Genomic DNA, 26,043 nt, shown 5'->3' on the forward strand with positions numbered 1-26,043 from the left:
TTTTGGGGAAAGATATGTAAAAAGAGGTATGATTTGAACATTTTCTAAATGTGCATCTTTAGGTCAAGCCAAAAAAAAAAATCAATTGACCAGCAATGGCCTAAAATGTGTTTTTGAAAGTCCAATCTGGCTTGAACCACCACCTTGTAACAAGCTGCATATGGACAAATTATTGAATTTTAAAACGGAGATCTCAATGGACTCTGGCTTATTTTTTTTGGGGGGGGTGAAGAATTTTCCTACTGGTTTTGTTGAGAATTTAGACAGGATTTTTATTTTTCTTACATTCATCCCAGTCTGAACACATTTCAGGGTGTGATTCCCAAAAAGTTCTATTTTTAGAAGCCATTGTTGTAAGCTGATCCTGATTGATTGCATTGATATCTCCCCAGACTCATAGCTGTCTTCTGACTTCTGAATGTTTCTGCAGAGTTGACCAGGAAATATCCGGGAAGGTGGAGATGGCTGCTGCTGCTGTTCCTGAGTGACCACTTCACAGCGCCACATGAGGAGGAGTTTCAATCTCTCCAACTCCTGTCTTCATGTTATGCTCAAATTTACAGACATTTTTTTTTTCTGCACCTAGAGAGCATTTTTTAGTCTATGCTGTTACATTTTCAGACATTTTGCTGTATTTTTTTTTTCTTATCAAACAACCTAACCCTTATAACTTTGCCCACATTTGCTGTTCGAAATATTGTAATTTGCCTTTTAGTCCCCTATGTTAAGTCACGCCTGTTTTCGGTTTTAGTTAAATCCTCACTATTTAACACTTTATTACAAGTGGTTGCTGCATGTTCTGCTTTGTTACATTGAAATATATATTTATATTCAAGGTGTTAAAGGAGAGAAATTTAATATATTTTTATGAACTGATTTTTAAACTGCAATTTATAGGTGTCAAACACAGAGTTTCATTTTATGTAAAGTGTTGGCAGCACCTTTTTCCACTGTTCATTGCTGATGTTCTGTTAAAATTTCACCTGGGGAAAATAAAGCTTTATTTTGTTGGCCTTCACTGGGATGTGCCTTCTGTTTGTTTGAAAGAGAGCCTGAAGCAAATTAGATTAAATATCCATGTATACAGGGTTTGTGGAAAATTGAGAAGTACATTTGTCATAAAAGGTGTTGCATTTTATTCAGTTGTGTCTTACATACTGTATGTACACTCTTTTGTTTAATGCTTATTCTGTTAACCAGTTTCTTCTCGACGTGGTCAAGAAGCAATCAGACTGTGTAAATTGTACATTATGCACTTTTAGCTCATAAAGTTTATAATAGGGTTTTTCCTAAAAACAGATTTTAATTTACTAACATGCTGTCCAAGCCCCAATTATGATTAATATATAAAGTAAGATGACAATGGTGAGGTTACCAACTTGTGTCCAGCTTGCATGCTAGAGTGACCAAATGTCAGCTTATTAAATCAGCTTTACAAACTGTTAAAGGTGATTTTATAATTCATGTAGGACTTCAATCTATTAGAAGAAAAAAAGTTAAAAACTATATTCATACACAGTTGTGGAATTCCAAAAATGTTTACCACTTTGGAGATTCTTGTAGATATTACCACAAATTAAATCCACAAAATGTACAGATTTTATTGAAATCAAAGATTTAGAACATTGCATAAGAAACTGAATACCATTCTGACACAATTAAAATAAATATGTACACCTGTGCACTGCTAGTAAGCTAGCAGCAGGAAGCAAATGCATTTTATTTGCCTACAAAAAAGACAAATTTGCACATCAAACACATTACAGATAACATTACAACTGCAAGAAAATGTTATTTTAACAGCCAGTATTAAAAAAAAAAACACTTCTTATTTTTGACATTTCACTGATGCCGACCTTGTACGTTTACTCGGGGGGGGGTCATCGCCCTGTCAGATGTTCTATTGCAATTAAAGTACGAAGCTTCTCAAACTTCACCTGCTCCATGTGAAAAGAGAACTATATACATTTTGGATTCTACAAGAGGTTTTGATATTGCAGAGAACCCAGGGGGTCATGACCCAAAGCTTTGAAGCGCAGAACTGACTCCAAACACCTGATGGAAATGTCATCGACTTCTGGGTCAAACTTATTTGCAAAGAGGTGCTGCTGTCTCAGGAGCCACAGGAGGTCGCCGGCGCCGTACACACACACGGCTCTCCTGTAGGTCCCCATACATGGATAGTACGGAGCTCCTTTTTTCACGTCTCCTGTTAAATAAGACCACTTGACAGCTCGGGCAAGAGCCATCATGTCCGACGTGTCATATTTGCTGTTTGGGGGCATTGATCCAGGAACCGAGGACATCCTCTGCAGGGTGGCCCACATGTGTTCGTCTGGACTGTATGTGTCTTTTTCCCACTCCATGAATTTCTGAACCTCTCCGTTCTGCATCAAGTATTTCACAAAGGCCCTAGAGACCACAAAGTAGGCTGCGCTTCCTGAGAACATTGGGCTGCTGATGGGCGGCGGGCTTTTTCTCATGTCTGTTCTGATGACGCCGTTGGCGACATTGTGGTGGTACTGCCAGCGACCTTTCTTGGAGACACTGGTGACTTCAGTTTCCATGCTGTTCCTCCCATTGAGGACTTTCAGAGCCATCACCATCTCCCTGTTGGTTTTGATGGGAAAGTCTGTCCCACAGGTATTCAGAAGGTATTTCCACTGAACTTCAGAGTGCAGCAGATCTTTCATGCAGTTCAGATCAGCCTGTACTCTGGACCATGAAGCATACACAACACTTTCTAATTTACTGGCTACAAAAACATTGGGAAAGCAGGAAACTATTTCCTTCACAGCCCTGTGAAAAGACAGGGAAGACTTCTGGTCAATATGGATGCAGTAGATGTTCTGTGGAGCATAAATAGATCGTAGGAGTCGTTCAAACATCTCTATCTTCTTGTGGATCACCATGGAGTATGCAATGGGAAAATTTAGCTCCTCCTCACTTAAAGGCACTGTAACGAAGCCTCTGTTCTCAATATAAGCTGCACAATCCTTTGTTGCATTAATGTAGAAATCCTCAGAAAGAGTTGTTTTCTTAGTCCTGGACGCTAGAAGCTCTTCTACTTCAGCCTTGGTGCCCTCTACGTCTCCAGTGATGATGGCTAAACAGGCAGGTAGGTCAACGGAAAACTGCTCCGGGATATGAAATTGAGAGGGCGAACTTCTATTAATGGTGGTTTCCCAAAAAACAAAGGAAAGGAACAAACAAGTCAGGCTGAGAAAGGTGGTCCACAAAGAAATCCACCTTTTCTGGAGCTTTGTGTAAGTCATCTCTTTGCTCACAGGCGACAGGGCAGGTGATCTCTCATCAATGCAGTTTCCAATTTGAAGGAGATTCTGTGGTACTTTATCATCCCTTTGTGGAGGTGTGTCCGATAAGAGGGCGGACTGACTAACGCTGCATCCTTGTCGATGATTAAATATTATCACATTGCTTAGGTGAATGTAGAATTTCTAAAGAAGTTAATGTGTCTTTTGTGTAGTTGTCCAAGGAGTGTCGGAACACTTGTAGCTAAATCATGCAAATTTATTATGGAACATTCAGTTTCCCAGGTACTCCTTTTTTTAATGTTAATTATAAAAAGAAAAAAAAATACATTTACACAAATATGAAGGTAGTTTTTCAGTCACTGCTCACATGTCTTACTAACAGTGTGCATTATATAGATACAGGCACTTTGTAGGATCTCACAACTAAAACAAAGAAAAAGAATAGAATCGCTACAGTTCTGGTGAGATTTCTACATGCAATCTTCAAGGACAAAATGTTTAATTCATTTTAATGTTGCACTTAAACAATTGCTTTTCCAGAGTGGAATTAATCTACAACATAAAATTTTAGTAATTTTTGAAAAAAATAAAAAATTGGATGTACAAGTTTGGATTTATTTGGGATTTTTGCCTCATGTACACAGTGCAGAAACATTTGCATGCTTTACACACACTAAATTTTCTTTAAGCGAGCCTCAGCAGGTTCCACTTTTACAAAACCCTTTTTACACCATTACCAAGCTTCTGGCACAGACTACAACATGCATCTTGACAGTATATGTAAATATTTGTGGGAGTGTAAGAGATTAGGTTTGATACTCTGCGGAGTAGAGAAATTCCACCACAAATTCAAACTTGTGCATGCAGCTCTTGTTTTAAAAATTATTTCAACTTTAAACAAAAATCATGTTCAAATAATCATCAAAAGCCTCAAATTAACACTATGATTACATGTAAACATCTGTAATTACATCTCCATGTCTTTCTAAACATAAACTAAACTACTCTTTAAAACCAAACTTTACAGTTACAATCAGTCAGCGACCGTACGCCTTGGCATGGATGYATCTAAGACTGTTTTCCGATGCCATCTTGGTCTGCGTCCTGCTCAAGGATGAAGCTGTAGCGTCTATAAACTGATCCGCCTCGGCTGGTGTAAACCACATCTACCTCGTCGCCGCTGTCAGGCTCGGGTACGCCGTGCGGCATGTTAATGCTGCCGCTCCCACTCAGTCTCTCGTAGCTTTGGCTCCAGCAAAGCCTTCTCCTGGCGTGCGCCTTGACCAAGGCGAAGACCGCCAGGGCCAGACCGGCTGCCAGCAGCAGGGCAACGGGCAGAGCAGCTGTGGTGTGCTTCAAAGCCCGCGAGGACATATTTGCGTCCAACTCCTTGTGATCTCCAGGCCTGGACAGAGGAGCCTCCACACAAAGAGCTAGGGAAGAGAAAAAAAAGATAACACTAATACTGTTAGTGTTATCTACTAACAGTATTAGATAACACTAATACTGTTATCACCCAAAGCATTTCAATCCTGAAATGCTTTGGGTGGGTGGCTGGCATGTTTACCTGAGCGAGTGTCACAAACACAGCAGTTGGTGTGATTCCCTGCAGCCTGACAGCAGCGGGAGCAACGGTTCTCTACAGCGTGGAGGGCGAAGTCTGCGTGACAGGTCAGACACTGGTCAGGTCTGGGGCCGACGCAGTGCCTGCAGGAGCCGTCACAAAGCTCACAGGTTTCCTACCAAACAGCAGCACACGTCATTGCACAGCACATGATACACAGAGCAACACACTGATAGGAGAGCAGAGTGGCTCAAATAACTACTAGTCACTTCTTTCATTCTCCTTAAACATTTCCATATTTTGTCATATAACGCCAAAAGCCTTTTGGGGTTTGATCAAAACTCTTCCAGTTTAACTTTTTATGTTTTAGATTTTGATCCCGCTGGAAAAGGAAAGTCTTTCCCCAGTCATAAGTGCTTACAGTTTCTTAAATAATTTCCTCCAGGAATGCCGTGTGCATTAGAGCGCCATCTATCTCATCAACTCTGACCAGCTTCCCTGTCCCAAAAAGCCATGAAGAAGAGAAGCATCCCCACTGCATGATGCTGCCACCGCGACATTTTAGCTCAGGGGATGGTTTACGTTTCGGACACACAAAGCATCTCCTATGTAGGCCAGAAATACTTGTTGGTCTCGTCACGTAAGAGCACCTTCATCCACATGACATGTATAACTTACACACCTTATAACTTCTTTTCTTCAATAATAACTTAGTGCTTCATATTTTTCCATTAAGAACAGATTTATAGAAGGCACGACTAAAAGTTAAGCTGTCAGCAGAGTCTGCTTCAGCTGCGGATCTCGGCTGCTTCTTTGGTAATTTTCAGAACTCAAGATTATTTTTCATAACCAAACTCTGTTGTTCCTTGATCTTCAGAATATCTGTATTTATATTAACATTTAACTACATACAAAAAAAAAGTAAAACAATGTGTTATTTCCTTTCATAATTATTCACTACTTTGTCTTGGTTTATCACATTAAATGTCAATAAAATAAAATGAAGACCGTGGTTGTAAGCTGATAATACTTTTGCAAGAAACTGTAGATTTACTTTACAGTAATGTTTTTTTTTTTTTTTAATCCTACAGATTCATGCTTGTAATTTTTCCTCTCCCACCAAACAAAATTTGAACAAGACAGCTTTTCCTGTTCAGGAAGAAATGTAATATTAAGCAGCCTTACAGAGCACTTCTGACCATTGTAAAGGTGAGCTCACCATTTCTGAAAAGTACTGCCCCTCTTCACAGCGTGGGTAACAGACACCGTCCTTCAGAGTGCTACCCCAGTCACACGTCAGGCAGCCTTGAGGCGAGGAGTCTGAAATCATGTGTACACCGTATAACTAATCTGAAAATCTTATGCAAATGGGGGAAATGTACTTGCAAACATTGACATATTATAAAGACAAACTCGATTCGACAATACGGCCTATTGTTCACTCGAACGGAAACAAAAAACAAATAAATGCTACAGCTGGAGATGTCTGTACCTGTGCAAGTCTGACAGCTGGTATGGCACTGTTTGCAGAGGTCATTGACCTGATAGAAGCGGTGCGGGCAGCGTTTCACGCACAGCTTGGTGCCTTGCAGCTCCAGGAGAGGAGGGAGACAGGCCCGGCAGGACTCCGGCCCCGGCCCTGTGCACAGCTCACAGGACCCGTCACATTTTTGGCAGCGAGAGCCCTGTTTGTAATACCTGAAGAAACACATATGATAAATGAATAATTAAAAAAAAACAAAAAAACCCACTATTCATCAAAATGTAATTAGATATGTGTCAGATGATATGTGCAACAGAGAATCAGATGGATTAGTATCGATTTGGCTCAATATGTAGGAGTCCACCAGGGATGCCAGCATGTAGCTTACCACCATCCGTGTGAAGCGCTCTCTAGTCCTCTAGACTGGATAAAGTGCTATACAAGTACAAGCCACTCAGACAAAATTACATTTTAAGAATCTTGACTTCCAAATCAGACACAAGCTGCGGTATTTGGATGATAGCCTGTCAGTGCAGATTTAAAAAAACAAACAGGTCGAGCTTCAGTTTTGTACCCGGTGGGGCAGTGGAGGACGCAGAGCTGGAAGAGCCGCAGGTATCCCACAGAGCAGGCCAGGCAGTCTCGAGGCGACGCCCCAGTGCAGCTGGAGCAAACATGGTCACAGGGCAAACAGAATCCCAGCTCCTGTCCGTCAGCTTCCTGCCTTGTGGAGTACGTAGCAGCAGGACATTCATCCACACAGCTGCTGTCTGGAGGAGAAAACAAAGAACGGTGAACACCAGCTCACGTGTTTGAATCATTTCCATACGTTCTCTGCTACTGTTCTCTTGACCCGTTCTCAGCTCTCAGCTTCACTGTGTAATTTAAAAACAGGATTCAGCATCAGTTGTTCGTCTTTCCAACCCTTTAAAAATACTGAAAAATATATTGTTCTTATCCTTGACTAAGATAGAAATGTAGAAAAAAAAACGTCGATAAAAATAAAACTGTACAGTAGATGCACAGTGGTGCACAAATGTGAAAACACTGCCCTCCTACTAATCTGAGATCAACTTTCCCTCTCCTGATTTCCTCCCAAACTCATTTCTTCATCCTGATGGTCTAGCCAAATTCATTTCTGATAAACTCATTGAAAGGCATTTTCCTTTCATAAATTATGTTCTTGGGCCGTGTCTCCACAGTGTTTCCTTTGGTTAGCAGTCAGGAAGAATCCATTAAGACCTCAACAAATTAGAATATCAAAAGAAATTTGTTTTTGTAATGTAATCCAATACATGATTATATTACATGCTAAATTACACACAGAGTGGTGTATTTCCAGCATTTATTTCTAGTAGTTTTGATAATTCTGGCTACCAGCCAGTAAAAGTCTGAAGTTAATTGATATCTCTGTAAAGGAAGATCTGAAGTGTTCAAAAGTTTCCTGGCAGATAGCTGTGATGCTGACAGACCAACACCAGCAGATGACTGCTTCGCAAATCATCACTGACCAAATGCAATGCTAATGAAATTTAATCTGAAAAGGGTTCTTTGTTCCACTGAGCAACACCCAAGTCCTCTTTCTTCTCGCTCCAGGTAAGATGTTTCTCTTGAGTGGTTATCACAATCACAAACCCAGCTCCAGTCCACACCTCGTGAATATCCCCCAAACTCTCAAATCTACTTTGCTGCACAATCCTCTTAAGGCTGGTGCTTGTGTATCTTCTGTCTACATACTTTGTCCTTCCACTCAATTTTTCATTTATATTGTGGGATGCAGCACACTGTGACCACAGGGCTTCTTTAGTAATTACTGTACTTGACAGCTGCCAAGTCAGCAGTCTTACTCATGATAGTCCCACACCTAGAATAACCTTTCTGCATTCAAAATCCTTCATTTTCAGTCTTACGTAATTTGATTTTTATTTTTATTTTCAGGGTTCTGAATTTATAATGAGGAATTGTGTATGGTTAAAAAAAAACATAACAAAACCAAGTCATCTTTCAAAGTTAAGTAGAAGAAAACTTTGTTCTGCAGTACCTGAGTGTGAAAAAATTAAACATAGTTGCAGCTATTGTAGACCTAGAAAATGTAAACAGAAGCTAAAGTCTTCAGAAATAGGAAGCATGTCATTTCTAAGTATTTGCTGTGTAAAGAACTGGTTCATTTGACAAGTGTACAAGTAGGTTGAGTTGGTTTGAGGTTAGCTGAAAGAGTTGACAGTTTAAGTGGTTTGATTCACTTTGGACAGTTGAGTTAATCTCTTCAGCAGAGGATGACCCACCTGCAGTGAAGTAAACTACTCAGAGAAACTGCAAATAAATATATAGCTATAAGTCTGAATAAATTAGCTTAATGTCACTTAGTAACTCACAGAAGACTCGGAAGATTTGGCACAATTAATTGCAAATGTTTTGAGGAGGAAGCCTTTTCTCTCTACAAACAACGTGGTAGCTCAGCTTAAGCTTACAAAGATGTTCCTGAACTAAACCACAAGACTTCAACCGAAAATTAAATAAAGGACATCCTCCAGGGACGGCAGCAATGTTGGAGCAGAAGATTTGCATCTGGTTTCTACGTAAGCGTATTGCTGTCACGGAAGAAAAAAAACATTTTTGTAGACCGTCACATTGTAACACAATTTTAAAGCACAAATGTTGTAATACATTGTGCAAACGTGACAATTATCTTGAATAAACTTGATAATAATATTGTATAAATGTAATATTTTCATCCAGATGGTTTCTTTTCAGTGCTTTTACTGCAGAGTAAAGGGTAGTATAATGAGTCATTTACAAGTCTTGCTCAAGTTTTACTTAATTCTTGGTTTAAAACATGGAGAGATACTGATGCCCATTGTGGATGAAATTATTGTTAGTACGCAAACTCTGAGAAGGATCTTAAACAGAATAGTAGCCACAGCAGCCCCTGGAGCAGTCTGACAGAAGTTATCACAATCACAAACCCCAGCTCCAGTCCACACCTCGTGAATATCCCCCAAACTCTCAAATGGACTTTGCTGCACAATCCTCTTAAGGCTGGTGCTTGTGTATCTTCTGTCTACACACTTTGTCCTTCCACTCAATTTTTCTTTTATATTGTGGGATACAGCACACTGTGACCACAGGGCTTCTTTAGTAATCACTGTACTTGACAACTGCCAAGTCAGCAGTCTTACTCATGATTGTCCCAGACCTAGAATAACCTTTCTGCATTCAAAATCCTTCATTTTCAGTCTTACGCAATTAGATTTTTTTTTTTTTTTCAGGGTTATGAATTTATAATGAGGAATCATGTATGGAAAAAAAACAACAAAACCAAGTCATCTTTCAAAGTTAAGTAGAAGAAAACTTTCAGTATAAAAGCATGTTGTTATTAGGCCAAATGCAGAACCTGAGTGTGAAAAAATTAAACATACTCTTGCAGCTATTGTAGACCTATCAAATGTAAACAAGCTAAATTCTTAAAAAATAGCAAGCATGCCATTTCTCAGTATTTGCTGTGTAAAGAACTTGTTCATTTGACAAGTGTAGTTAGTCGGTTGGTTCATGAACTAAACCACAAGGCTTCAACTGAAAATTAAATAAAGGACATCCTCCAGGGACGGCAGCAATGTTGGAGCAGAAGATTTGTATCTGGTTTCTAAGTAAGCGTATTGCTGCCATGGAAGAAATAAAAATTTTTGAAGACCGTCACATTGTAACAAGACAATTTTAAAGCACAAATGTTATAATACATTGTGTAAACGTGACAATTATCTTGAATAAACTTAATAATATTGTATAAATGTAATATTTTCATCCAGATGATGTCTTTTCAGTGCCTTTATTGCCGAGTAAAGAGTAGTATAATGAGTCATTTACAAGTCTTGCTCAAGTTTGACTTCATTCTTGGTTTAAAACATGGAGAGATACTGATACTGCTGCACATTGTGGATGAAATTATTGTTAGTATGCAAACTCTGAGAAGGATCTGTCATGCCAGCCGGCGCCACCAGGCCCTCTGACCACCAGTAAGGCAAGGTGGGTGAAGAAGGACGCAACAACAGAGCGGGGTTCAAACCAGCAACCTACTGATTGCAGGGCGAACTCCTACCACCGTTACCACCATTACCCCAAGTACCATAATTCAAAATTAATCAGACCCATTACAAACCCATTAGATTACCATCTGGACTATTGCAACAATGTTTATCTCAGTGTATCTACATGTAATAACCTCAACTGACGTGAAGTAATCAGTTACTTCTTGGTTACTTGTGTTGCATACATATCTCATTCCTTTGAGAATCTCAGCATTGGTGGAAAACACTCACTATGAAGGTATCTGGGGACGGCACAGGTCAGACATTCATCACTGCCGGGGCCCTGGCAGGAGTAACAGTGCTTGTGGCAGCCCATGCAAGTGAACTGGTCGTCGTGGAGGTACGTTCTCGTCGGGCACGTCTCGTCTCCTGTGACGCCACACAGTAAGGTGCCGGGATCCAGCACCAGTCCCCTCTCGCACTGGGTGCACTGGTTTGGGTCTGGACCACTGCAGCTCATACACGTCTGGTGGCACTCTGCAGATACGCAACCGAGTTAGTGTGCACTGGTGAAATATCGTCACTGCTTTTACATAAGAAAGAGGAAGTGAAGACCTTTGTGGCTTAACTGTAAGAGCTTATTGTTATATGACCTTCTATAAGCTGCACACACTTAAATGACAGGTAGACAAAGTTTTACAAGCAAATCTATTTCTTATTGGTATTACAGTTACTTTTGGTATTTCAAGCTTCCAAATAAATGTAGGTTTTGATTAGGGAAAAAAATGTTTAGTCAAAAAGAACATGCTAGGAATTATGGACTGGATAAAAAGTTTTTTTTTTGCTTAAACAAGTTATAGAAAAAGTCCATCTGAGTAATCCTGTCTTTTCTTTCTCCTCTTATTTTGTAATGTATGATACAACATAACATTGGAACGTTGTCATATATAGTACCTTTTCTAAAAGGTCATACATGATGTGTAAAGTGAAAAAAATAAAAAATTTTCAGAGTTAAATTTGTACAAATTTAAACTGAGTATTGCATTTGTTTTATCCCCTGGATAATTTATCAACCACCTTTCTCTGCAGTGATAGTTTTTCAAGTTTGTCTCCACCAAATGTTGCCCGTTCTGTTTTGCAAATTAGCTCTAGTCAGTCAGATGGGATGGAGACTGAAAGAGAAAATCAATTTTCATGTCTTGCTTTAGATTCTCAATCACATTTTAGTTTGAACCACTAACACTAGATCATGAAACTGAGTTTGGAAGCTCACCCTGGCACTCCACAGCTGATGTCTCATAGTAGGTACCCTCAGGGCAGTCTTTGAGACATGAACCTTTATAGAGCTTTGGACTGAAGGTTGAGCAGGTCTCACAGTCGTCCGACAGCGGTCCAGAACAGCTGCCACAGGTAGGGTGGCACTGAGTGCATAGGCCCTCTTCCATGTCCTCGTAATAACCCATGGGACAGCTGGCCTTGCACACACCGTTTAGCATCAAGTAGAGGAACGTGCATTCTGTGAGACGGAGACGAGGTGAAAATCAGAACTGCACAAGTTTACGCTTTGGCAATAACCTAGAGCAGATCGGATAAATCACTGAAACAGGTTCTGTCATCGGAGCAGACATCACAGTGGGGAGGACAGCGTCTGCAGGTGCCGTCGTCTGCTGGGTACGCCCGCAGTGAACAGTTCAGTCTGCACGTGCCGCTCTCCAAGTAGTGGCCATCAGGGCAGGAGAGACACTGAGACTTTTTCTCATCGCAAGTCAGGCAGGAGCTATCACAGGCCTCACATGAACCGTCCGGAGTTTCAAACAAACCCCTGAATGTAAAGAAAGGTAGACATTTGACAGCACATGTAGAGGAAACAACAGCTCATCTGTACTATTCACCGTACTGCTTACTCTGGGCAATTTGACCAACACCGGCCTTGGTGCAGGAAGAATGTGTTGCTGCCTTTTGGGCAGCTGATGCAATTATCACTGGTGTCCACGCAGTCCTCGCAGTTTGGTGAGCAGTCTTCGCACAGCCGGGTGGCAGGGTTCGCATAAGAGCCCGACGGGCACTGTTCTACACAAGAACTCTCCAGGTCCAAGAAATACCCTGAGAAATTACACAAACGTAAACATGAAGTGTAAAAATGTGCACGTTTGCAGTATTCCAATCATGTCCCAACCTGCAGTCAATATCCGCACCTTGGAAACAGGAGGAACAATCCAGCGCCTGTGGGCCGAAGCAGGTCTTACAGGATGGGTCGCACGAGTGGCAGCCGCCAAATTTTCCTGAAAATTAAACATCTTGTGAAAAAAAAAAGTGCCAAACGTTTGAGTTTTTACGACCAGTAGAGGGCAGCAAAGCCTGCTAAAACGGAGGGTGTTTTCCGAGCACAACTGATGACAAAGTGCATGAAACCTGCAACAAATGATCTGCTGAAGAATAAGAATTGCATCAAATTTATGAATAATTGCAGGAAACCTTTTCCTGAAACACATGACATCTCACAGTGGTACCTCTGGCTCTTACATGCTTTTGTTTCTCTCTCTATGTATGTTTGTATTTTGTTATTTTACTTGTAACATTTGTATGGCATTTGCATAGATATACTTGTGTGTTATGGTGCATTAATTTTCCCCCTTGTTCTCTGTATTTTATATATAAATATATCAATAAAAAAAAAGCATCAAATTATATTATGACGTACAGATTTTCTAGGATATAAAATAAGGAGAAAAAATGCAATAATACTTGAACAACAATGGACCTTACCACAGGGGCCGCATTTCATTGGTTAATGCCCATTTTACGTCACAGCGCAGCTATCATGTGGGTTACCGTCTCACAAACTCATGTTAATATACACTGCTCAAGAAAATAAAGGGAACACTTAAACACTTAAGTGAACACTTAAGTGTTCCCTTTATTTTTTTGAGCAGTATACAGTGTGGACTACCAGACCGACAGAAAGTTTTTGCGTCGGGACTCAAAAAGAATTGGTTCTCCACTGTCAGTGGGGTATCTGTACAGGCGATGTCAGGTATCCTGATCGTGTTTGTGGAACTAAAATTCAAATTTCCAAAATCTGAAACGGAAAGCCTTGCTTGGATCAAAGCTTGTGCACGACCGCATTTGCAGCTCAACCGTCGTAGGATCAATAAGAACAAAGGAGTGTGTGCTGGTGCAAGTATTATTGCTTTGCTTTCTTTGTGCTTAGTGAATGAAAAAAATAAAGTCAATAATTAACACATCCATTATGAAAACCTTTTAGCCAAGTACAGCATAATGACAGTACCGATACAACTTCTACATCCTGAAGCCTGTCTGTTACACAGTCTTACGTTAGCTGAACAGATCAATATGCAATGTGTACCGTATCTGACATACATTAAAGATTTTATTTCACCTGAAAAGGCTTTTTACTAAACTGTAATCGTGTTAGCCACGCTAGCTTTTACTAAACTGTAATTGTGTTAGCCACGCTAGCTTTTACTAAACTGTAATCGTGTTAGCCATGCTAGCTTTTACTAAACTGTAATCGTGTTAGCCACGCTAGCTTTTACTAAACTGTAATTGTGTTAGCCACGCTAGCACCGAGTACCGTGTATAAGTCCTAGGCACATTCAAACCCTCAAAACCATGAATGCCCGACTTACCCAGCCTTGCAAGAACAATAKGCATCAGTGATCTTGTCCAMAGCTMTATTTATGCTGAGGGTGTGAGGATCTGCTGTTTTCCTCATGACCGGTAGCATTTAGCTGTGACGCGCACAATGTTGGAGGCATTGCGTGGCTCAAACACCTTGATGTCGCCCAAAAAAGATGACATGAACTTGTTGGTTCCCTTGTCCATTGTCATGGCTGATATTTTGTGAAAATCCGGCAGAAATGCTAAACTAATCGACTCAGAAATACTCTGCAAAGAACGGAAAACTGCCATGTTTAGACATTGGAGCTAAGATGTTAATGTGAGACATGAAGTCATGTGGGACTCTCGAGGGGCGTTTCTGGGCGGAGCTTGGTAAGGTCCATTAGTTAAAGTTAAGTCAAATTCCGTATTTTGCTTACAAAACAGACAGGAGATGGTTTTACAACTTAATTGGAGTGCAGTTTCACCCAGACAGAGTCAATGAACATATTTATGATGGCACACACCGTTTGGAGACCTTTTGAAAAGTCTTCCATTTGTATTGAAAGCAAAGATTTTGGGAAAGACAGGAGAAAAATTTCCACAGGATTCAGAGTAATAAAAGCACAGTGGAAAGATCTGGAGCAGACTTTCCGGAGGTGTCTAATTGGTGATGAAGGGCCTCGGCCTGACAGGTAGCCAGCGGAGTTTCACAAGAACCTTTGCAGAAAAGCAATTATCACTGTAGCTCGGGACTAATCAGGCTTTTATAATGCGCACAGAACCCATTCCTGATGAAAAGGCACATGATGTCCTGCTGGCAGTAAAAGGGCTGCAAAACCATGAGAGGCAGAGTCATCTGAACTGACTGAACAAAGACTAAACTGTCTGTGCTAACATTTGAATCGAACAACATTTTAAGCAGCAGCACATTTAGAGCTTCTTGTTAAATTACAAATTCTTCTCAAAGTTTTCATATTTAGCTACATTTTAACCACAAGCTTCGATGCGTTTTTGTTTCTGATATTTTATATGATGGACAAACATAAAAGTAGCATGCAATTGTGCAGTAAATTGTAAGAAATAAAAATCGGAAAAGACTGGCTACCATTTCGATGATGAAGTGGCTGCAGAAGTCCTCTAATTTGGAAACAGAGTTTACCTTTATGGAGTTTAATCTCAGTATGAACTTTAATGCCAACCGAAGGACAAAGAAATTTGTTTTTACTCACAAATCAATCAAGAATATAAGATGTTATCTTTGTGATCTACGTTCGGTTTTGTGCTGATGTGCTAACAGGCTGTTCTGTTACTTTGCTCGCTCTGCCTCACTTTATTACTGAGAATCCCGTACAGATCGCCAGCATATAAAGTTACCCAGTTCTAAAATGTCAAACACTTGCTGTTATTCAATATAGACAAGAATAAAGATCCACTGTAGATTAAAATGTCATTTACGGTGTTGGTTCCCATCCAACAAATGACAAATGCAGGTTACAATGAGTGCGCAATAATTTAGACAGTTAGCTAAAAGAACTGTGCAATACATTTCTAAACTGATGCAATGTTCTGGCTGTAACATGTATAATATATTGATGTTTACGAACGCAATAGACACTTGTATTTTTATTGTTGGCCTGAAGGGTTATCTTGTGTTTTGGCTTTCCCTCGTTTCCTAGCCGAGAGAGGAAAATCTGGGAAGGCTGCATAACACTTGAAACTACAGCAGTGTTCACCTTCCAGGAAACCACTTCGAAGTTTGTGGCAAGACGTGAAAATTGTTATTCACAGACATTCTTCATCCAATCTGACTGGATGTATCTGAGATGTCAGTGAAACACGAGCAGACCTTTAGATATCCTGTGTGTTGCCCAGCCCAACGTGGGCCCTCTTCCATCAGCTGTGCCGTATCTTCCAGCCAGAGGCCTAGGCGGGGACACTTCTCTGACTTTATTCAGAAAATAGAATGCTGGTAGAATATGTCAAAATACTGAACACTCCAGCTGGACATTTGTACCTCTTAATTTAAAATGGCTAAAGATTAGGAATTGTTTACCAACACATTAAATGAAAATAGAAAGGAGTACAAACGGTACATGAAAAGACATTTCAATTAGAAATTAAGCGCATGCACCGGTCAGTAATTTAATTAATCATGTTCTACACACGCCGATTTCCTTTGAAAGTCAAGATTTGGCTGTGTTCGATATTTGTTATTAGTTATGTCAAAGGCTATTTATTGATGATTAATGAAACTCTTTTGCAATCGTCAACATAAAGAAACGTACCAATAGGACACACTGGTTGGTACAAGGTCAGAGCTAAAACTGATAAACTGTTGACCTTGTGTTCTCTCTTTGTTTCACAAACTCTTCTGATTTACAACACGGATGGTCCTGATTTATTTTTAGCAGCAATGAGCAGAATGTGATGGTGAAGCTCCTTGATTACTGCATCCTTCTAATGCTACTTAACAAACCTCATCATCAAATCTGGACTCAAGCCTTTTTTTTTTTTTTCCTTCAGCAAGTCAGCTTACTTTCATCATTAGCCAAATTAAATTAAGTTTTTTCTACTTACCATCAAAATACTGGCCAAGTGGGCAGTTAACCTGGGGACACTGTCCGTGCAGAGGCTGATTCCCACTCAGACAGAGGTCACAGTCTGTGGAATGAGGCCCATGACAGGTCTGGCACGAGCTGTGGCAAAGCTGACAGCGCCACCCACTGGAGTCACTGAAGGTCTGCGATGGACACTGTTTTATGCACTCCTCTCCTGAAACAGCAAAGAATAAAGTGACTTTATTGCAATAATAAAGTTCCTAAGCTAACTAAAGATAAATAGTACCTATGATACGATATATGAATACTTTGAAACTCAACTGCTTAAATATAAATAAAGTCAGTCATGTACAAATTTGAGCAAGTATTTGCTACCTTTGGAGTTTTTCTGTTTGTGACTTTTTTCTCCCTTATTTAGACGTCACTAAGCAATTTCTGTTTTGTTTTTTTCAGACAAAAACAAACACAGTAAGTAATGAAAGTAGTTTTGAATTATTAAGAAATAAAAAATGTCTAAATCAACCTAAACAATAAAAACAGCAGTGTCCTTCCCAGCAGGGCTGTTCCTTCAGTTTTTTTCTTGTCAGAAACATTTTTTCAGTATGTGCTTGCTATGCTATCTTGTGGATAAATTTGACTGGCATCCAACCAGACAGATGAGCATGACAAAAAAAAAAACATTTCAATAAATTATTTATTTAATAATGATTTAAAAAACAGATAACATATTATGGTTTAATAACAGATTAAAATGTATGATTTAAAATATCATAAGATTCCTTTTCTTTTTTTCCCTCATCTTTGCTCCAGCTTTCTGAGGCCCCTCTGGTTCCCTCTGGTGGTCCCTGAGGGAGCTGTGGTTCTCACTGATCTAAAACATTTAGCTGTGATACTAAGCAAAAAAGAAATCTGTAAGAGTGTCACTAGTTTTTCACAGTATTGTAGTTCCTCTTAAAAAAAAAGAAATTTGCAACAATTTAATTTTCTTATTTGCTTCTTCAGAGTTGCTTTTTCTCCAAATTTCACCAGACATACAACCACAACAGCCATCTTAAGGCTGAACCTTGTGGTTACACATAACAAAATTATATATTACAAATTATATATTCCAAAGGACACCCAGTTGGACAACTGAACAAAATGACAGAACACTTGCTCATCTTTATTAATATTAAACCTTTTTTTTCTCCTCGTTCTTTCTGCAATCAGTCTCGAAGCTTATTGCTGATAGAGAACAGCGCAATGCTAATTCATTCTTTGCATAAACCATACATTTGCATATCTTTTTTCCCCCAGATTTGCTGACACTCACCTGATTTGCAAACCAAATGAAGACTCAGGAGTGCCATTATTTGTTTATAATAAAGATAAATGCTCAGAGACACAAACTAAACCAAGCTTTTTTTCAATATTAAGAACTGTCAGGATCTGTCACTTGCACTTCACTTTCATTCTTTTTCCAAATAAAGGAGTGAAGGAAATACATATATATATATATATATATATATATATATATATATATATATATGTGTGTGTGTGTGCAGTTGTACCGTTCAGGAAGTAACCCGGCTGGCAGGCGAGACAGCGGGTGTTGGTGCTGCAGTCCTCACATGGCGCTGGACAGGACAGACAGACTCCACCCACGTGGTCCTCGTAGCTGCTCTGAGGGCAGTGTCTGCGGCATTTCTGTCTGAAACTGTAAGGAATAGTTCACTCAAATACCACCCAAATGCCATTCTCAATATTCATTTGCATCCAATAGATTAAAAATCCATAATAATTCGAAAATTAATTGTCTCGCTGCAGGTATTCGTAATTGGTTAATGACCGTTTGACTTTTAGCTGCCATGCTTTTTAAACAAGATGAAGTTTCTTCTTCCTCTTTTTTTTTTTTTTTTTTTTGCATTGGTGAAAGTGCAGGAAAAAAAGCAGGCCATGGAAAACAGCTGCTGTTTTCAAAGTGTTGAAGGTGACTGCTGTTGCAAGCGGATACTGCACACTCAAATTTGAGACTAGATGAATTGGAAACCAGGGACCTGAACATGCCCTGTGTCAGTTCATGGCACACCTGCAGCTGCATTGTTGACTTCAATGCTCTGCTCCTTCAAAAGCTTTATTCACTCAAACAATAGTATGACAGCTTAGAAAGAGGAGCATTTTTTTTCTTTAACAGAAAGTAAAAATGGTTTCTCATTCTGTTCTCTCAGAGCTTTAATCTCTTGTTTATTACGTTGCAATTTTAAGCTTAAAAATTACAACGTAAATTTGCAATTTTTAAGCAAATTTAAATGAAACTTAGAAATATTTGCAAATAATTTAAAACTGGCTACTGCTAAGCATGGGCTGGTTTAAAAATGTAAATCAAGTCGATCCAATAGTCTGAAGTCCTTTTGCTGGGATGTCATTGAACTTAGGGGAGTGCCTTATGTTTTCTTCGGCTATGAAGTAGAGAGTAAGTCAGAACACCCCTCCCCCATCTGTCACTACACAGTCACAAGTCTGGCTCTGGCAGAACAAAAGCTGTTACACTTTGGCCTTGCTTACAAAAAATTACAAATGTGATGGCTTGGAAATTATTTCCAGACACAAAAAAAACATTGGTAGTCTTGTTTCGCAAATTAAAGGAGCAACACCCATTTGTTTTATTGAGATAGGGTTAGGTAATACAATTCAAAATGTCAGAAAAATTATAAGTTTACAGTGTGTTCATCTATAAAAATACACAAGACAAGAAAGTATCATACTTTTTATATTTATTTATTTATTTATTTTGAGTACGTGGAAGGATCAGAATAAGTGTTGCTCTTCTATGTTAAGTAAAACTAATTAACTCATATGCAGCCCATGCCTAAAAAGCTACATATGAGCTGGGGAATAATTACTCCCCAGCTTTTGTAATAGAACCCCCTCTAGCTGCCTGTTTTGACAAGTTCCTCCACGACAGAATATGACCACTGACAGTCCAAGCTGCACTTCCAACTGCGTTGCTGTGGGTTCGGTGATAAGATGTGGTAGCTGTTTGAGGAAGAACAGCTGGAGACGCCACACCACATCCATCAGTTCACTCACAATAGCTGCAGATGGAGACCAATGGTCTGTCTCAAAGCTAGGAGATGATGCTCTGCTTGAGAATCTGTGGGATGTTTAAGAAACCCTCTCTGCAAATATTAGCCTATGCATTCCAGGAGAGCACATTAGCAATCCCTTGCAACTTTCATTTAGGTCTTTTACCACATGATTTTGTTGCTAAATGGCGAAACTAGATTTTAGCCTGTGCATATTTTTTTAAATAAAATTCCCCAAAATGAGTGGTTTAAGCTATATTCCGAAAGGAGCACAGCAACTCTCCAGTTTAGCTGCACTTTGTTGGCGCCTTAGGGAGAAAGATAAATGCCAACAAATACCAAGCATCCATCACGCTGAGATTTTGTCCAACAGCAAGTGTTTTATTCAACAGTGACACAGGCCCCAGGGATTCATAGTTACACCAAAATTGTCCATCTTCAAAACCTTTAACATTTTTACTTTGCTGCAGAAACTCAAATATCGCCAGCTCTTAAAGCACCGGGAACTGTTACAGTCTATCCCAGAGAGGTGGCTCTTTCACTTTATGATTGACTCATAGTTTATTGGGTTTTTTTATTGGTTTGTGCTACTCGTGGTAGATGCAATAATAACTGTGGCTACAGGAATTGCTGAGACGGTCTGTCATTTTACATTTTTTAAAGTCATTAGTCTGACTCAGCTACATGCACTGAAGAAGACTGAGTATCCCTGCGAACCTCTGAAAGGAGGTAAGTGGAGAGTTTCGCTTAAGACATAATCTCCCGTCATTCACAGAGGAAGTTGGTAAAGTCTGGTATTCATGCATTTGTTTCTCTGTGTTCTACTCCTCTTCTTCATAACATGGTCTGTTAGGTCTCTTCTAAGCTCAAACTGAGTTTCAGGTAACAGCTTGTGACTGAAAATGGAAGGTAACCTGACTCACATCATACCAGGAGGCCTAAACTCGAGGGAGAAGGACACAATTGGCGTTCTGTTCAAGCTCTTAAACCAGTTTTTCTCATTGGGTCTAAGTGATAAGTTGCTGTAAACTGAAATCCAGGCAAAATGTTCCTGTGATACAAAGAAGGCAACTCAACTGAAGTGTTTGTAAAATGGTATGGAATGTTACCATTTACAAAGGATAAGATTTTTTTATTAATTTTTTTTTTAACAAAAACAGTAAGATTTAAGGGTAAGAAGAAGTTGCTGGGTTTGAATCCAGTCTGCTCAGTTAGCTGCTCAGTGGAGTTTACGAGTTTGCACATTCTCCTCATGCATGCATAGGTTCTCTCTGGTTACTTCAGCTTCTTTCAATTGTGGAAAAACACACTAATTAGGACAACTGTCCACTGTAAGCTACCGCTAGATGTATTTGTGTGCATGCATGATTGTTTTCCAGCGCTGGTTGCACTGAGAAAGACTGGCCACCTGCCCAGAATGTCCCCAGCCTCTCACCCACTGACTGCCCCCTGGTGATCCTGCCTGTCTTCAGTGGTCACTATTGGGGTGAGCTCTAGACATGTCACTAGTCCAACACAAAGCAACACGGAGACACACAGGACAAACAATCACAGATGCACACACTCACTCCCTCCTAGGAGGAATTCAGTGAGAGCAATTAAGTTGCCATGCATAGTTTTTGACAGTTGGAGGAAGAGTACTGACAGAGAACCTATGTATGTGGACACCATGCAAATACCTCAGACAAGGATTCAAATCCAGGACATTTTTGTTCCAAAGCAACCAGCATGCAGCCCTAAGTTAAACACCTTAGAGCAAAACACAGTGCATTGCAAAAATATTCATGCTCCACTCAATTCAACAAATTTAATGAATTATATTAGGATTTTGTGTGACAGCCTTTTGTAGTCTAAACATTTTTGCATTCTACATGCATTAACGTCTGCAGTTGTCACATAATTCTTTTTTTAAAGATCAAGGAAGGTGATTACTTTTACAAGACACAGTGCACAAGACAAAAGAGTTTGAGAACTGCAATAGTTCTTTCTTCATGATTAAAAGAAAAACTCTGGGTATAAACTGGTGCAGCATTTCTGTTACAGGTTATAATCACACCCCCTATGTCTGGCTTTTTTAACAGCAAACATGCGAGCGATGAAAATTCTACTTATTGAATGAAAACGATGAAGGAAGATAAAAGACTCACAGAAAGTAACCTTGAACGCAGCTGCTGCAAATCTCAGGGTCTTCTCAGTACAAAGGAGAAAAGGGGATTAATTAGAATTCAGGAGAAGAGGCAAATGGCACTTTCCACCAAAATCATCACCCCTTGTGCAAGAATGCTTTTTAAATGAGGGGTAAGAGAATTGGGCTCAAACAATAAAAGTCTGTTTACCTGTAGAACACGTTTTGCAGGCCATTGCACATTTGATGCACTCTCCTGTATCGGGGTCCAGCATCTGTCCTGAAACACACAAAACCAGCAACAATAAAGGTCTTTCTATCAAGGCACACTGACTCCGCTTCACCTTTTTACCTGTGCCACACAGCGCTGGTTGGCAGACCCCATTCTGAAGTTTGTAGTGTTCCCGGCATTTGGCGCACAAATTGCCATCTGTGCAGAGTTCACAATTGGCTATGCAGGGCAGGCAGACATAGTGACCCCTGTCAGGGTAAAATCCCCTGGGGCAGTGCGTCCGACAGCGACCTTGGTGCAGGAAACGCTCCTGTCCGTCTTCATCTGTGGATGAAGAGGAAGACGCTCAGCCTACAGCCTTGAAGCCGATATTGTGTTATTATTGCTATCAAATATGCATAAATCATCATGTTTCTGACGATAAATGAGGGCATAAATGCAATTCAAGGTATGAAAGAAAGACGACACAGTACAGCTGCTGCAGAGATGTTCAGTATTTGTCACCGAAACAGATGGAAAGGCTCACCAAGCGAATCAGTTCGAATGATTAAGAACCAGGACGTTCAGGGAATCAATCAGATGAGTAATAAAATGGGATAACAGCGGCAGGCAATGACTGCATCGCAAACGTATTGACCACATCTAACAGATCGCTGCAGAGAGACTGATTGGTGATGCTTCAAATGAGAATAATCAGGCTCAGAACCTCGTCCGGAGGCTTGTTATTGTTACAGTGGGGAAAATAAGTATTTTTACACACTAATAATTTTACTTCAGTCAATATATTTTTTACGGTCCTATTGACATAAAATTTGCAACAGATGGCAGCACTCCAAATAGTATACACAGAGATCGGAACCAAAACAAAAAATGTCCAATAAATCAAGTTTTGTGTTGTAGAATGGACAGGTAAAAGGAATAAGTATTGAACATGTGATGAAAAGAAATGGAACACCAATAAAAAGCTAAGATCTGACAGTAAACCCAACTTCTTATCAGTGCAAATTTACATTAGCTGCTTTAATCATGACCGACTATGAGAAGTCTCCTCTTTACGTCACAAGTGCATGGCATGATGGGTAAAACCAAAGAGCTCTTTTTAGTCCTTCTCAACCTCATTGTTGCAAAACATAGTAGATGTATTGTTATAAACATGTTGTGTTCCCAAATGTATGGATGCTCTATTGAGAAGAGAACCTAATCAATGAAGTGGAAATAAATGGTTTCCTTTTAAACCACTCATGACCAAGTGTGTTTTTTTAGAAGATGTTAGACTGCAGAATCAACCAACACCCAAAGGCAATGCAAAGAGCTTCAGGAAGATCTGAAATTAGCTGGCACTGTTTGATCATGAAAGCAATAAGTAATGCCTTCAACTGCCCCGGCCATTGAGCAAAGAAAAGGTCCCTTAAAGCCTGTTTGAAATTTGCTGCAGACAACTTGGATAAACAGTGAAATGCTGGCAGAATCTGAGCCAAAGTATGTCATTAGATGTCAACCAGGAACAATGGCACCCCACATCACCCTTAAACCCCCGTACAAGCAGAGAAATCTGGAGGCGGGACCATCATAGCTTGGAGCTATTTATCTACGTAGTACTGGTAGACTTAAGTAATTTAATAAAGGGATGGAACAGTTTATTGTCTTGATAGGATTTCTTTAACAAGCCAATGATTCCAAACACAGAGCCAATAAAACTGAAAAGAAAATAACACTCCAATCATTGACCCCTTCAGCCTCTGAACATAAAATTCTATGGGAAGAACTGAACGTCGATGTGCATGGAAAAGGCCGTCCTTATAGATTTTAACAGTTTCTGAGCAGGAGCTGATGAAAATCGCGCCTGCACAATGCATCCGACAGACTACTCGGCTAAGGCAGGAGGTATCAAAAAAAAAATGGTTTTCTCGTGAAGCACTGAATAATTTCAATTTACATTTTTGTTCAGTAGTTATTTCCTGTGAAAATTACTTGTGGGTCGTGTGACTGACATCTGGACTGAATTTCACATCTGTAGCTTCTTCAGAAATATATTTATCAAGAGAGGTCCTGATGTGTTTAATGCTAACTTTTTCACACTACATTGGGCCTGTGGCAGCACCTGTGTCAGCCATAATTGTTTTTTTTTTTTCATCCTCACTGTTTTCCTCATTAAAGACATGTTTTTAATAGACAGCCACAACAGTGTATATTTCCCCCTTTAATTAACAAAGGTTCCATTATGAGATGATCAAATTACACTCTGAAAAGTAGACAGTGAAATGATTGCACCTACATTTTTTTTGCCCCTCGGGTAGAAACATCAGCAACTTTTATGGTTTTTCTTTGAATGTTTAACAAGAGGGAAGGATAGACCATGTTCCTTCTCCAACACAAAGGACTTTAAAGCACTCAGCTTTGTTAACTATTAAATAGTGCCCCTTTGAAAAAAAAAGAAAGAAAGAAAAAGAACTAGGATTGTTGAACTTGGGTGGCATTTAGAGGACAAAAGACACAACAATGAACAAAAACTAGAGGAAAATGCATTGGAAAGTCTACATTTCTTGATATATTGCGAGTTTAAATAATGAGATCTTTATATAGGGTAAAGGTGACCCATAGAAAAGTGGCTCTGGGGGAACTTAACAAGTTTAACCCTCATCTTTCATTTGACAAAGCTATCAATTTAACGCTTTACGTTCGGGTAATTTAAGAAAAAATCGCTCACTCACAAACTCCACAGGTAGTGCAGTCAAACAGCTCGTGTCCGTCGCACTCGGAGCAGGTGGGATGACACAGGACGCACTGGTTTTTAAGCAGAAACTGGCCGCTCGGACAAGACGACGAGGGTTTACATCCAATAAATCCAACGCACAAAAAGAAGAAGAGGAAGAGGAAGATGAGCGCGGAGATGGAGCTCATGGCTGTGCTCGAGTACTACGAGTGAAAGTGGGGGAAAGCGGCGAAGAGGGAGGTCTGAGAGAGACGCAATGTCCGCGCTGCAGGTGCGCTGGCTGTCTGATGGGTGTGTGCGTGCGTGTGTGCGTGCGTGCGTGCGTGTGTGTGTGTGTGTGTGTGTGCGTGCGTGCGTGTGTGTGTGCGGCTACACAGAAATAACTTGCTGGACCAGTTGATAAGTGACGCATCAGGAGAATGAGAAGTGACCGTAGTGAGCATTTCATAAATGATCCCGAGAGAACGTCAATTTTAGAGCAAAGCACTTGTTTTAGAAACACGAGTCTTAAATTGCAGAGTTTCAGTAACATGCACTTAATGTGACGTCAATAATGTCATATTTTACATCATAAAAATATCATCTGAGTTAATACAGCAATCAGTTTGCAAGCAGTTAGTTCATTTAAGTATTTCAGTTGAGGAGGAAAAGCTATTCAAAACAATCTTTCCCTGTGAAAAAGTAGTCTATCATCCTACCCCTCCTCCAAACACCACACACACACACACACACACACACACACACACACACACACACACACACACACACACACACACACACACACACACNCACACACACACACACACACACACACACACACACACACACACACACACACACACACACACACACACACACACACACACACACACACACACACAATTCCCCCACTTGTAAATAAGGCATTGACTGTGATTAACCACAGCTACACCTGCCTTACCAGCCCTTACAGACACAAAGTAGGCTAAAAGACCTCGTTAATAAACTGTTGTGACGTGGATAGGTTTGATATATTTCTGAATATTAAATTTACTGGAAGCAGCAGTTTTAAAACTTAGATCAGTCTTATTTCATAAAAAAATATTAGCAGTCTCAAATTCATCATAGATCTGAAGAGGAAATTACCTTTGTATGGGAGTCTAAATTGTATCCAAACAAACTAGATGAATGTACTAATATCTTCTTCTGCAAATATTTAGAATATTGAAAGATATTTTGAAATACTTTCCAATATACAGCTGAAAGACTGGATATTCAGTCTTTCAGTTGTATATTGAAAGGCTATTTTGCATCTAGTAACTAGGAGAATCAACTTTTTAACTGAGCAACCAAACTAAAGTAATAATTAATAGGTAATCAGATACAAAGATGAAATCTAT

At 39.8% G+C, this 26,043-nt stretch overlaps 3 protein-coding genes across 7 annotated transcripts in view; 1 reads left to right on the top strand and 2 right to left on the bottom strand.

The window, feature by feature from the left end:
- Nucleotides 1-1,018, top strand: part of bnip2 (BCL2 interacting protein 2) — a 14,333-nt gene extending 13,315 nt beyond the window's left edge. For all 5 annotated transcript variants that reach the window (XM_017305060.1, XM_017305059.1, XM_017305062.1 and 2 more), the window contains one exon: nt 431-1,018. Coding sequence is in view for 3 of the 5 variants with exons in the window: in XM_017305059.1 (XP_017160548.1) it covers nt 431-488 (58 nt within the window). In the remaining 2 variants the exon portion in view is untranslated. The remainder of the gene's footprint in view (nt 1-430) is intronic.
- A 641-nt stretch (nt 1,019-1,659) lies between these two features.
- Nucleotides 1,660-3,667, bottom strand: gcnt3 (glucosaminyl (N-acetyl) transferase 3, mucin type). The gene has a single exon (XM_008412264.2). The coding sequence runs from the start codon at nt 3,273-3,275 to the stop codon at nt 1,977-1,979; it is 1,299 nt and encodes a 432-aa protein (XP_008410486.1). The 5' UTR covers nt 3,276-3,667; the 3' UTR covers nt 1,660-1,976.
- Nucleotides 3,668-3,767: 100 nt separating this feature from the next.
- Nucleotides 3,768-24,965, bottom strand: LOC103466585 (proprotein convertase subtilisin/kexin type 5). The gene is made up of 16 exons (XM_008412263.2): nt 24,663-24,965; nt 22,072-22,275; nt 21,931-21,999; nt 21,742-21,781; nt 18,080-18,225; nt 16,549-16,743; nt 12,543-12,629; nt 12,252-12,450; nt 11,946-12,169; nt 11,621-11,863; nt 10,639-10,884; nt 6,897-7,092; nt 6,332-6,537; nt 6,059-6,159; nt 4,843-5,014; nt 3,768-4,708 (listed from the first exon to the last, which is right to left on the bottom strand). The coding sequence occupies exons 1-16, from the start codon at nt 24,850-24,852 to the stop codon at nt 4,344-4,346; spliced, it is 2,883 nt and encodes a 960-aa protein (XP_008410485.1). The 5' UTR covers nt 24,853-24,965; the 3' UTR covers nt 3,768-4,343.
- Between the last annotated feature and the right edge of the window lie 1,078 nt (nt 24,966-26,043).

Source organism: Poecilia reticulata, linkage group LG6, assembly GCF_000633615.1.
Source record: "Poecilia reticulata strain Guanapo linkage group LG6, Guppy_female_1.0+MT, whole genome shotgun sequence".
Taxonomy (NCBI): Eukaryota; Metazoa; Chordata; class Actinopteri; order Cyprinodontiformes; family Poeciliidae; genus Poecilia; species Poecilia reticulata.